Source organism: Periophthalmus magnuspinnatus, chromosome 4 (genome assembly GCF_009829125.3).
Source record: "Periophthalmus magnuspinnatus isolate fPerMag1 chromosome 4, fPerMag1.2.pri, whole genome shotgun sequence".
Taxonomy (NCBI): domain Eukaryota; kingdom Metazoa; phylum Chordata; class Actinopteri; order Gobiiformes; family Gobiidae; genus Periophthalmus; species Periophthalmus magnuspinnatus.
Genome location: NC_047129.1, coordinates 28,042,265 through 28,055,815, shown reverse-complemented (window position 1 = coordinate 28,055,815; position 13,551 = coordinate 28,042,265). Strand labels below are relative to the sequence as shown.

The following is a 13,551-nucleotide window of genomic DNA, read 5'->3' as shown; positions in this document are numbered from 1 at the left end:
TGTTCTCTACCAACGCAAATGAAGATGAAGTATTTCTCACATAGTATTAAAAAGTGGTGGTATTATACACTTACATAGTCATAGAACAAATTTGTGAACCTAATCACTGAGCAGAAATAATATTGTTCCAAATTTGTGAATTCACCTCTGCAAATAAAACTCTGTGGGACACCATCAGCAAAGACCTTAAAATGCAGGGATCTATTGCAAGGTATAGTTAATTTCATCATGACTATTTATGTTTTTATTGACTTTGTGTTTGTGTTTTTGTTTTGTATTCTTTCTTTTTTCTGTAAACAAACCTTGCCCATAAAAGAGGCAGTTTTAAAGCTGAAAATGGGGAGATTCCTTGGAAAATCCACAATGACATATCTCTATTTCTTTTTAAACAGAGGGATAATTGTCTGCCCCTCTAATTTGTTTTGATGCAGCTGGACCGTGCATGTCCCTGATTGGCTAATCCACCTGTCAATCATGTACATCTAAACTCAGGGAGATGCACCGGTGACAAGACTCACATCTTTGTAAAGTATTAGTATTATAAAGTATTGTGAAGTGTGTAATACAATAGGAGATTTAAAGTTTTGTTAAACGCACCACTATAAAGAACCAGATGAAGTTTGATGTAATATGTCAACGGGGTCAAATAGGTTATATCTGATATGTCAAGTGATAAAACAAAGTTCACTGTGGCGATGCAGAACACTGTTGATTCTGTGACATGAAATGAAACAGGAAAAGAAATAGGTCGTAACAAAACCAAACACTAACACTTATTTCTCTGACGGCTTACACTTTGTGCAAAACGGCTTCAGCTAAATAACAATGAGGACTGGTAAATACAATATTAAACTATAGAATAAAAAGTGATCAAGTAACAACTAACCCTTCATACAATACCACGTCCACTGATATTGTGAAAAAAGGTTTGATAACTAAACGATAAACACCAAATATTAAAAGTCAAAATAAAATAGTAGCACCAATGATTACTACAGAAAAAGTCATTGTTTCATATTTTCACTAATTCCTAAATATAGCAGCTCTTCCAGACTCTGTCCACTTGCTGTCTGTGGATGGCCTGTGTGAAGTCCCATTGTCCCGGTGACCACGCCCCCTCGCACGGAGTGGACGGGGCTTGTACTTCCCCAGTGAAGTGAGTCTCAGGTTAATGGCCCTGACACGTTTTACAACACATCTGTCTGAAGTAAGGCCGGCTGCAAAACTTGAACCTGAGCACCAGGGGGCAGTATGCCACTGTGTTCACATCTTTACACTCTGAAAGAAAACAAAACAAAACAGAAGCAATTTAAAGGTTTTATCCACTTTAGTCATAACCTTCAGATGCCATCAAATCATTCTAACATCACATTCATCACAAGAGACACGACAGAATTGTGTCATCTGTTTTTGTAAAGCTAACAATTCAATTTTATTTTGTGATGGACCCCAACTGGACGACTGAGGAATTACACAGACATCACAGTCCATCATGTTTAAATGGGAAGGACTCGGCAATGTTTAATTCATCACATTTATCCAGTCACGTTAAAAGATATACAAGAATTTAAGATTTTATTAACACAAGACATTTTTAAGAATTATGAATTATTCACGCAGATTGTCCCCATCTGCTCCTTTGTTCAGAAAATACAATATTTATTTTAAACATGTATTGGATGTGTCTCTTCATGTGCGAGTATGTGCTTTTGTCCAATGTTTTACCCAGAGCTAATGAAAACTTTTTTATTGCTCTTCAGATGTTCACACCTGTTCTACGAGACACTGCTGACTTATCTTCCCTTGTGCAGAACATCCACTAATCAAAGAACACTCAAGTTCAGAGGGCCTAATCTCTGGAATAATTTAGCCTCTACGCTCAAGTCTATTCACACACAAGACAATTAAAACAAATGTTGATTCATACAAATCTTTAATATGTGAGTAAGTCAACTTACCTGTTTCATATCTGTTACGCTAGAAACATGTTTTATGGGTCTCACTCTCTATGTTTGTTTTTTTTTTTACTTTTATGTGCAAATAAAATCAAATCTGAGTATGAGTATGAATAGTGTGTGCGTGAGTGTTCAGAAGACTGGCAGCCTTGCTTTCATCAGTCTGCCCCAGGACAGCTGTGGTTATAATAGGAGCTGACCACCACCAAGTGTCGAAGTGAACGAATAATGCACAGTACTTTAGGTACTTTATATAAATACATCCATTTTCCTCCGCTTATCTGGGGTGAGGTCATGGGGTACCAGTCTAAGCAGGACCTTCCACACTGTCCTCACCTCAGACACCAGCTCCTCCGGGGGGACCCCCAAGACGTTCCCAGGCCAGCCGAGAGACATAGTCCCTCAAGCGTGTCCTGTGTCTCTCCCGGTGGGACATACATGAGGGAAGCTGAGGAGGGCGTCCAATAAATCCAGTAACATCTCATTTTCAACATGAATGAATTTTCTTTTGTATATTATGACATGATTGCAGGCTAAAGTTCAAAATTACCTAGACGAAAAACTGTATTTTCATTGTACAGTTCAACGGAAAAAGAGTTGATCAGAAGTACAGTATGTATATTTTGGGTCTATTTTTGGGCTAAAAAGTTACATACTGTGACTTGGTTGTGTGTTGTGAAAAAATATATGATAAAATGATAAAATAAAAAATCAAGATTCAAACTTTGATTTTTATTATTCAGTCCCACATTTAGTGAGAGTTGGTTATTAGAGGGCAGTTTACCTTCGGGGTTGTCGTCTGCAATGATGGGCAGGCTGAGGTCACACTTGCTCCTGCACTGCTGCATAGAGGCCGGACGCTGCAGATCCAAACACTCGTGAGAGGGGAGCCCAGTGTGAGTGAGACACTGGACCAAGCGCATCTCCTGTCCCAGGCCACACTTAGCAGAGCACTACAGAAACACAACACACAGGAAGGCATTTAATATACAAAACACACAAGAACACACTTAAAGCCACGGTATAACTTTTTAGTAACTTTTTAGCCCAAGAAAAGACTACATTTCCTTCGTAACTGCGAGCAGGCTTGCATCTCCACAAACCCGACTCTTATTTAGCACGGAGGAGGCCTTGTTTCTATAGAAATGCTACACAAACTACACAAATACCTCACCTATGAACTTATACAGAGAATTCAATTATATTATAAGGTATAGAAAGGTCACAACAGACACTATCAGAACTAAGGCATATTAATAGAGACATTTTGAAGCAATATTAACTGATTTCAATTATATGTAAAAAATGTTTGTGATTTTAATATTTTACTTGTTATTCAAATTTCATTTCCTAAAGCAAGTCACATATTCAAAGAGTGGAGATGTATTAGACAATGGCTGCAGTTACACGCACACTCAAAATCTGATTATTATCAGATTTTTTGAGTTATAAGATTATTAAAATGACATGTAAACAGGAAAAAACATCTGATTTCTTTCTGATCATGGCCCCAATGATTACTCACATACGTCTTTGTGGTTTGCATGTCACTTAAATTATCTTCAAGGTCCAGAAATCAGATTATAATCAGATTTTTCATCTGCATCATGAACAAAACCACTGTCCATGAAAGAAAATCAAAGTTTTTAGTATCTATAACTGTACTTAAGTAAAGTACAGATACCTAAAAATTCAATTTAAGTACATTTTACAGTAAAAGTAAAAAGTATTTTTCATATGATTTGAGGGGATATTTTTACCATGTTTGTTGTAACATCCTGACTGAAGGTTTTGAACTTAAGCATCGGCTTTGAGCAAACAAAAATAAACACACAAAATTCATATGCTTTAATATTTGTATAATATGTGATACTTTTACTTGAGTAACTATTTACCTCTGTATCTGTACTTTTAGTAACAAAACTTCATCCACCAATGTATGGAACATAATGAGAAAATACAATAATTTAAGATAACTCTGAGTGGTTCAATTAAAAGTAAAATAGTAAAAGTAAAAATATTACAGTAAAATAAGTGTCTGACCTCTCCCCAGGGCCCGGTGATCCACTGTGGGGGTGGGCAGCGCTGCAGGTTACAGCGCACCCTAGAGGTGGGTCGTCCCTGTTTGGGGCAGTGAGACTCTGGGAGGGTGTCTCCGCTCTCTCCATTCTTACACAGAACCACACGGTGCCTGTACCCGGGACCACAGCTGGGAGTGCACTGCAGACAGGAGCAGATACGGACAGAGACAGAAAGAAGAAAAAACATAACATTACACAGGGTCAGAGAGGTCACAGAGGCAATTACAACAAAAGTCTGTAGAGGGCAGTAGAGTAGCAGCTTTGAGGTCCTCTTAGATCTAAAGTTATGCTATGTAACCTTTTTGGGGATGGTGGGGGGGTCCGATTTTGTAGTGATTCTTGCTTATTTTCAGCTCATAAACGTTTTCACAATTCAAAATCTCCAAGTTGTGTTAAACCAGCTTTCTTATCCACTTGCTTATCGCCATGGAGATGTGATCATTGTGCCTGGAATGTTCAACAGAGAGACTTTAAACTTATCTCTCTTGTATTTATTCAATTACAGGTGAGCAGATCCACTTGTAACCTTCCCTTGTGGTGTCACCTGATCGTCTCCATAGCGATACTAAATAGGTTTAATGCCATATTGTAGAACTTTCTAGGTTAGGCAATAGCATCTCCATGGAGACGAGCTGGTGATGGACCCTCTACATAAGCCTGTCACAATAACAAATTTTGAAATAAAATATATTAGCGAAGAAAAATATCACAATAAACTATAGTATTTAAAGTCCTTTATACCATTGACACAATAACCAAAAAGCAGGATTATTCCAGTAAAACTTTGTCGAACCATATTGTAAAAAAATGTCCAGAAATACATAAATAGTTCAATTAAACACTTCAGTAGTTTGTTCTAGTATTTAAAAGTGCCATAGATTCATTAATTACTTAACAAACAAGCTAAAATGTTATCACATACACTTAATACGCCAAAAAAATAATTAAAAAATGCCTATTAGTGCCAAGAAAAGGTAGGATATTTGTTCGTTATCATATATTGAACAATAAGTCGATTATTTGACAGGCCTACCTCTACAGAAAAAGTTACATAGTGCAGCTTTAACTAGTAGCATGTGTGTTTTTAATGGAAGCAGGTCACTCAGGTTGTTGGGAGTCTTTCCGTCCTGCCTTTGTTTAAACTGACATTTTATTTACTCCTGGACTGTGTTTTGATTTCGAACTGAAAAGAAAACAACTGTTGCTTCATCTGGACACAAAACACAAACTGAAGAGTTGAACTGATAAAATCCCAACAGATTTTGCGAAATTGAGCAGAGAGTACAAAACATGTGATGGGTTACATCTGTTTATCAAATACGCTGCTTGAGTTAGTGACATTATTTTCAAAGCAGTTTAACTCCATGCAGAACATAAATAAGTAGCGATCACATGACAACAGAGTATTCCCTTTAGTTTAGTACTGAGCTGGGGTCAGAAAAATACGATACAATTTGCTCTTTAACTGTCCGATTGCAGATTTGTTGCAGATCTGACTTATCGTTAATATCTCTGTAATTACTGGGCCTATCCACGTGAAACAAAAACTGACACAAAGTTCAGCTTCTGTGTCAACATAAAGTAACAAAAATGCTATTTTCACAGTAGTTTCATAAAGTGGTGCCAGCATTCAACATGACTTAAGACTAATGAAATGACTTAAGACTAATAAAACAAGTTTGTGAAGTCAATCCCCAACAAATAATAACGTACAACATTTGTGGATCATAAGTTTTGATATTTATATAAAAAAAACAAAAAAACACCCTCCCTCTGAAATTATGTTATTGTTTTGATAACTGGCTCTGTTGTTTAAATCCATTTTATCATTTCCCTTGTGTTTTCAGACCATCTTAAAACTTTTTGGCAGTGTTTGCTAATGTGTCACCATGGTAACTGCCAAACATTCCGGCCATAGACATACATGGACAATACCCCCAGCGTGATGTCACTGTAGCAATTAAACAAAGACTAAACCAGGACAAAGCTTGAGTTTGTGGTTACCTCAGACCAGTCCAGGGCCAGCCACTCGGGGGGACAGCTGTGGTTACTGCAGGGCTCTGTGAGGGGCGGCCGTGGGGGGGTACAGGCGGAGTCGTCCAGGATCTTTTCTTCAGACACGGAGATCCTCCTTTTACACAGAACCTCCCGAGACCTCAGGCCCCCGTTACAGCTGCGACTGCACTCCGACCACTCGCCTGTCCACCAGCTAAACACACAACATATATACAGAATATTGTGTATCTTTCACAACTATTTAAATGAAGTTACATTAAAGTGTACAAAACTAATGAAACAGCCATTTAGCAACATGTCCTGTATTTATTTATTTATGTTTGCAGTGGACACAATTTGAGTGCAACATGCTCAGATCCTGTTAAATAACCAGACGACAGCAGCAGACTGTAGGAGAGTGGACTTGGTTCTTACGTTGGAGAGCAGGGCTCAGTGTTGCATTGCCTTCTCTTTTCTTTGGGTCGACTTTTCTTGTCACAGAAGTGGTTGTTGACGACTGAGTGGTCGGCCTGCTTCCTGCACACCACCTGCTGCAGCTGAAAACCTAAATGAGGACACAATGTAAAAAGTGTAAGCCTAAACTGTTAAAAAACTGTTGTGATGTTTGATTATTCAGGCTTAGTCGTGGCTGAAGATGTTACAGTTACAATTTTTAGCCAAGCACCTGTAACTGTATATGTGTAGTAGTAGTAGTAATAGGGTCTGAATAGTATAGAGTAATGTGTGTACCTCCAGCACAGAGAGCTGAGCAGCGGGACCAGGTGGTGTAGTGCCAGGCGTACCCACTCAGAGGCTCACGGTTTATGGGTGGGTTGAACCTGTAGTGGATCCCCGGGTTCTCCTCCCTCACCAGCACCTGCGCGATCAAATCAGACATCATAAAGTAAAGTTAATGTGATGTAAACAACTACATAAAAAAACATCTTAAACTGAAAGCCCCACTATGTAATTTACAAGCTGAAAAAACTGTCCTTACTATGAGTGAACTTGTATCTCCACAAACCTGACTTTACTTTAGCCTCCATGGGGAATGTTCCATGAAGATATGAAGTATTGTTTTAACTCCCCATTTCCATAGAATCATGTTGTTGATGTGCCACCTCCAGAAAGTTACACAATGTGGCTTTAAATGAACTTTTTTGTTCTATAGACTGAATTGAGATGACTTGTTTTTGCCTCTAAAAATATAGCATTGATTATTTTATAGTTCTTGTGATTATATTGTGACCCGAATAATCACTATTATTGTTTACCATTTAATCTATTATTGCCTCAGCTAATGGCGTTACCATGACGACCAGGGTGATATTGGTGGGTCCGAGCGCCTCCAGTGTTTCGGGTCCGTCGGTGGGGCGTCTGTAGTGGAAGGTGGTGCCTGCGATGTCAAATCTGCGCGGTGTGTCGATGCCTTGCTTTCCATTGATGAAGAACACGTCACTTTTACTCTTCAGCACTGGGACGGAGGACGAGAAGAATGTGAGGGTCAAAAACTGCATGGTACGGGTAACTGATGGCATTTATCTTAGGCAAAAGGATTGTTTAAAGCATAGACTGTAGATATAAATGGACAACCGCTGCGTTCCAAATAGGAAATGAGCAGCGGTCCACTTCTGGCTCCATTTCATTATCTATTGAAAAACTGTGGTGCCTCTCTCTGCTCTAACTGCTGCTTTCAGGCTCGTCATTTTGGTCTTAAAGTGTTTACATTAAACTGCAAGATATGAACATGAATAACAGACAAATCAGGCGTTTTCTTTCTCTGAGGTTGCACCGGCTAGCGGGTAACAGGTTTGATTGACAGCGTCGCTAAGTGTCTACTCCTTGACGTCACACTCGCTTAGTCCACTTCTTTATACAGTCTATGGTTTAAAGAAGCCATATTACACTTCTGTGGGGTATTAGTTGTTAACAGCCAACATATTTAAATCACGTATAACCTTTTAAAAATGAAAACAACTTTACTCCCCCTTCAGAGTGACAACACAATCAACATGTATCCCACTAATGAAACTACTGCACATTGCATCAGGTTTGTGAAGTTGTAGCATGTTGTTTTATATCATGCTTTTGTATATGTATGGAAAATTGTGGGAGCATGGGTGACGTAGGTTTTAAGTGTTGGACAGAGTCGTACTGCGAACCATAAGGTAGTTTTGAATAGGGCAGAGGAGAGGTCATTAGATTACTCAAACATGCATGGATGACATCTAATACCTCTTCAGGCCTGTTTTTGATGAGGGAACAACATTATAACATGGAACAAAGCTCAAAAAAACTTTGATGTTTTGGGACTTTCAAGAATGTCACTAAAAGCATTCTGTATTTATCAAACTAAAACAAAATTCTGGGCCCTGTGTAAAACTATCTTGGCGAGTCTGCACTACATTAGGCCTGAAAGATTTGGGGAAAGCATCTAATTACAATTTATCTGACAAGCATTACAGCTGATTAGATTTGCGATTGTTTTTTATGATAGAATTTTGTCCAAAGTTGACAAAAAGACTGAAATGTGAGCTGTCAAACTAATACAGGAATCACCTTTCAGAACATGTTTATACAGATCTAAACTACAGGGTTAACAGCTTTTATGCAGAATAAGGCAGGATATTTAGCATTTTGTGGAGGTAATTATGCAACTTCAATAACTGCAGCCTTTCTGATTTGCTAATTGTGAGTGCCTCTCTCTACACTGGGTGACCGGATGAGCTTACATGAACACAATATCCTACATTGGGCCTTAAACATGTCAGAGGCTTAACGCTGGTGTGACCTGAACACACTTATAATTAGTCTATGATCAATATTGTGTTAACCTTCCACAGAAAACATTAGACACAGCCCAGTACATGTGCTTAGTGCTTACCCAGGTAGTTGAGGGAGATATTGAGCTCCTGTATGTGAATGAAGACAGATCCTTTGGGAATTCGGACCACCTCCTCATATCCTGTAACACACACGTTGGGTTTACATGCTTTTTGGGAACATTGCAGTGACTTGCATGAACTTGAACTGTACACATGTAGTAGTGTTTGGGTGTGGGGACTAACATTGAATAATCTATGTTTTCAATGACATCAGTCTGTCCAGGGACTGAAGGTGGAAATAATCAATATAATACAATTAAAAATAATGATTGTCCCTGATAAATAAACAAATAAACTAAAGAAAAGATAAACTTTATTGTCCCCAAGGGTAAATTTGTCTTGGGCTCAATGCAGCAGTTTAAAGCAGTTACACTCACACATCACACTACAGACAACAGAGCTCATCAAAAAGAAGACAAATAAATCTCCATTGCACATTTTGTGCACTGCACAACCAGAAAGTGTCCAAGTCACTGCACCAGCCCCAATTCACAAATATAGTTAATAAACAATTTCAACACATTAAATTCACACATGAAGCACACTAGAGATTTAAGTAACTTAAAAGCTTGTCTCTTGAACAGATTTATTCAAGAGGGCAACAGAAATTTGCATAACCAATTGTTTATACCTGTTACTCTTAAAGTTACGTGCTTGATAACGTCTGCATGATGGAAGAATTTCATATTAGCCGTGCAACAGGTGAAAGGGGTTCCCAACAACTCGTCTGGCCTGAGCAAGTACTGAGTTTTGAAAAATGTCCTGAAGAGAAGGAAACTTTCTTGTTAAAGAACTGAACCAAGCAAACACACTGTAGCGTATAAGACTCTAGAACAGCATTATAAAAACAGGTCATGATTTTTGTGCTCACACCAAAGAGCCTTAATCTCCTTAAAAAGTGGAGCCTCTAGGACAACTTGGAGCAAACAAAATCAACATATACACTCCATTTGAACAAGGCGTCGATATATACACCCAAATACTTAAAAGATGCAACCTGCTCAATTTGTTTATTCTACCCTCAATGACAACAGGATCATGAGTTTGCAGAGCTCAGGGCTCAAACACCATCTCCTTAGTTTTGTTCGCATTAAGAGTTAAGTGATGCTCGGTAGGCGGAGATACAGTCACCATTGTTAAGAAGGCTCACAATTATCATGTCATTTGAAAATATAATGATTTTGTTGCCTGGCTGACTGCTCCGACATTCATTTGTATACAGAGTGAACAAAAAAAACTTGCTGGACCTTATGGACTACCTACTACTACTTTTTGGCCTTGGATAGTACTTTTAACCCTCACTTGTTGCCATGTATTTGTTAAAAGGGAGTAAAACCATTTCACAAGTGCAGAGCTTACATTCAAGTCAAAAAGTGTTTGGACAAGAAGACTGGGCCGTACAGTGTCAAATGTAGAACTAAAATCTGCAAATACGACCCTCGCATGAGTCTCAGGAGATTCCAGATGTTTACAGATCAGGTGCGAGCAACTGATGACTGCGTCTGCTGTACTAAGGCCCTGTCTGTACGCAAACTGCAATGGGTCAAGATAGAGAGAAACTTAATATTTTAGTCTGTTGATCATTATCTTTTCAAAACATTTCGTAAGTCTTGTTAGTGCTACAGGTCTATAGTCCTTATTTGAGCCTGGGCATGATGTTGTTGGTAATATTACTGACTTTGAAACCTCGGGAACAGCACAATTTTCAGCAGAAGACTGAAAGATTGGGTACCCGGCCTCAGATAATTCCTGTGTACAGCTCCAAATTAAAAAATCAGACAACCCATCAAGACCTGCAGATTTTTTTAGGACACACTTTGCTAAAACTAGACTATATGCACCACACCACAGTGTTCAAAATCATCACAATCAAATGTTAAAACAGTATTACAATAATTTTGCTCATTAAATCTTAAAAAGAAGTCATTAAGATCATTAGTGCATTCCTCAACATTGATAGTTATCAGCTGTGTCTTGCCTGCTGCCATGTGGGTAATTTTTTTTTATTGAGTCCCACATCTTTTTATTATCACGGGACTTAAAAGCTCCCTCTAAAGTGACCCCTTGTGCTTTTCTCTTGCCTGTTTAAGCATTTTATTTATTTATTTCTGAGGCGTGAGTTAACCTCCTTGGTTTTGTACGGCTTGTTATTTGGGAAGTGCTGCATGGTCGTCTTAGGGACAACTGTGTCAACACAAAAGTTGATATAGTCCGCCATTGCCTGTGTGGCCTCATTTAAGTCTAAACTGGAAAATACTCCAGTCAGTACAAAAGAAGCAGCCCCTCAGAGTTTCCACACTGTCCTCAGACCACTGCAACATTGTCTTCTTCTGTGGTTTTGATGCCTTGAGCTCTGTTTTGTAAGAGCTGGACAGTGACATCATTTGCGAGGGGTGGACCTGTAAGCATGTTTTATGTTTATCAAGAACTTTATCCTTACGGGGCTGCACTTAGGTTATTGATAAAAACCCTGAAGTGTAAGTTCTGGAGGACAATGATTAAAGTCACCCAGGATAAATACAGGTGCCTCCAGTGTGACCTGAAGTTGTTTATGAACACATTTTGAAAGACTACTTAGGGCTTCTGCTACATTCTCACTGAGGGTACACATGCAGCACCAATGACGACATTGCCAAATTCCCTTGGTAGATAGAGAGAACATAGACAAGCAGAGTACTTCCAAATCGGGACTACACAACATTTCCCAGACAGTAACTTGTTTGTACCAGTCATTTTTAATATAAACACAAATTCCCCCACTTTTAGATTTCCTCAAAGATGCAGCACTATCCGCACGCACACAAGAAAATCCATCCACATGCAACAATGACGACTGATAAGACGTAACTCATCCATCTTATTTGTCAAAGACTGAACATTACACAGGATAATATTAGGAAGTGGGGGTCTGTTACTTCTTCTATGGAGCCAGTGCCTCATGCTTCCGCATCTGCCTCGCTTTCTCTGCAACAGTGCAGCCTCATTGCTGCGCGTTCCAGGTGGGTGCCAACCCAGACACAAATGCACCCGCCGGGTCTTCAGGAAGATTAAGGCCAGTAAATATACAGATAAGTGTAGATTGTTGTCATCTCACTCATGTGTCCCACAAGAACTGAGTTTTTAAAGTTTAAAAAACTACAGCCGTATAGCAGGATATCGGGTCGTCACAGAGCAGCACCTCGTGGAAATTATTATGAGCTGAAACTGACTTACCTTTATACTGTTGTTTTTGTTTGTTTGTTTTCTTAATTAATGATGAATGTTAGTGTTGTACATCCATTTGAGAACATGTAAGAAATAACAATGTACAAGACATATGCATAAAACAATTACACAGGAAAAGAATGAATAAAAATGTAAAATAGTAAAATAAAATACAGATATGATTGTAGTTACAGCTTCCTGTGGAGCAGTGTTAGGGGTTTTCTATTAAGTTAAGTTCTTCATCTATTTCAAAATGTTTTACAGCTGTTCTTTTTTCATGTATTTCATAGATGAAAAGAACATGCAAAGTTCTTTATGAATCACATGGAAATTTGATTTACTTTTTAAATACCTATTTTTGTTTATAAAAAACTATCCTCCTATTATTATAGAGTTGATAGATATATCATATACACAGTTATTTACATTCAAACCGTATAGATATAATAGTTCCTTAGGAATTATTATATCTGGAACTGGCATACACTTGGACAACCAGTGATGTAAATCATGCCAAAAGGCAATGCTACACATACATTAATAAAAAATGTGAGCTGTAGTTTCAGTATACTCATTACAAAAGGAACAGTTGCTCTCAAATCCAAAATGTTTACATAGCAAATACCATTCAAATTTCCAAGATACTGTTCCTTAACTCAGTCGGGGTTCCTGATTTTCACACCACGGAAGGAGGAAGTATTTAAATCTGTCTGACTCGTGTCCAACTCTTACAAACCCTTTAGCACATTCTTAATATCCACATACATTCATTTTCGGACGTGTGCTTGTCTTTAGAACAGCTTTTTTCAGATGGCAAAGTGAAACTGGGGTGGACGTCCAAAGTGCAGCCAATCAGAGAGCTGCTTTTGGCGCTTATTTCTGGGTTGACTCAAAATAAAAATACTCTATTCACCTGTTTATAGCTGTATCTTAACTTTAAGGGTTGGGCTTAGGGTTTCAGTTTGGATCATGTTGCTGATCAAATAAAAAAGGATTTACGTTATGGGGACCAGATTAGGGCGACAGGTCCCCGTGAATCGAGCGTTTATACAGATGTTAGTCCCCATAAAGTCATAAATACCTTCCCACACAAATGAATTGACAGAGCAGCAGGAGCGTTGCATCAGCGCTGTGTGTCTGTTTGTAATAGGGCTTCAATGACTATAAACAATAATCGTTGTTGTAGTTGTATTTTGATAAACATAATCAACACCAGCATCAAATCAAAATGTCAAAAAAATAAACAATTTCAGGTTTTCATCAATAATGAACTTTATTCATCGTATTTGTTGAACCTATATTTGGTTGATAACGTGTTTTAAAAGTCTCAATGTACAATAGAAATAATCGTTTGATAGCCGACTAATTGAAAATATAATCGCTGACTAGTTGACTGCTAAAATAGCCGTTAGTTGCAGCAGCCCAACTGTG

General features: G+C 38.4%; 1 protein-coding gene across 1 annotated transcript in view; it reads right to left on the bottom strand.

Moving 5' to 3' along the window:
• Positions 1 to 676: 676 nt before the first annotated feature.
• The window catches only part of adamts10 (ADAM metallopeptidase with thrombospondin type 1 motif, 10), a 69,553-nt gene continuing 56,678 nt past the window's right edge, over positions 677 to 13,551 (bottom strand). The window contains exons 18-25 of the mRNA XM_033964814.2: positions 8,916 to 8,996; positions 7,342 to 7,505; positions 6,782 to 6,908; positions 6,467 to 6,596; positions 6,041 to 6,245; positions 3,999 to 4,175; positions 2,740 to 2,908; positions 677 to 1,278 (exon numbers count right to left, since the gene is read on the bottom strand). Of these exons, the coding sequence (XP_033820705.1) occupies positions 1,169 to 1,278; positions 2,740 to 2,908; positions 3,999 to 4,175; positions 6,041 to 6,245; positions 6,467 to 6,596; positions 6,782 to 6,908; positions 7,342 to 7,505; positions 8,916 to 8,996 (1,163 nt within the window). The 3' untranslated portion in view covers positions 677 to 1,168. The remainder of the gene's footprint in view (positions 1,279 to 2,739; positions 2,909 to 3,998; positions 4,176 to 6,040; positions 6,246 to 6,466; positions 6,597 to 6,781; positions 6,909 to 7,341; positions 7,506 to 8,915; positions 8,997 to 13,551) is intronic.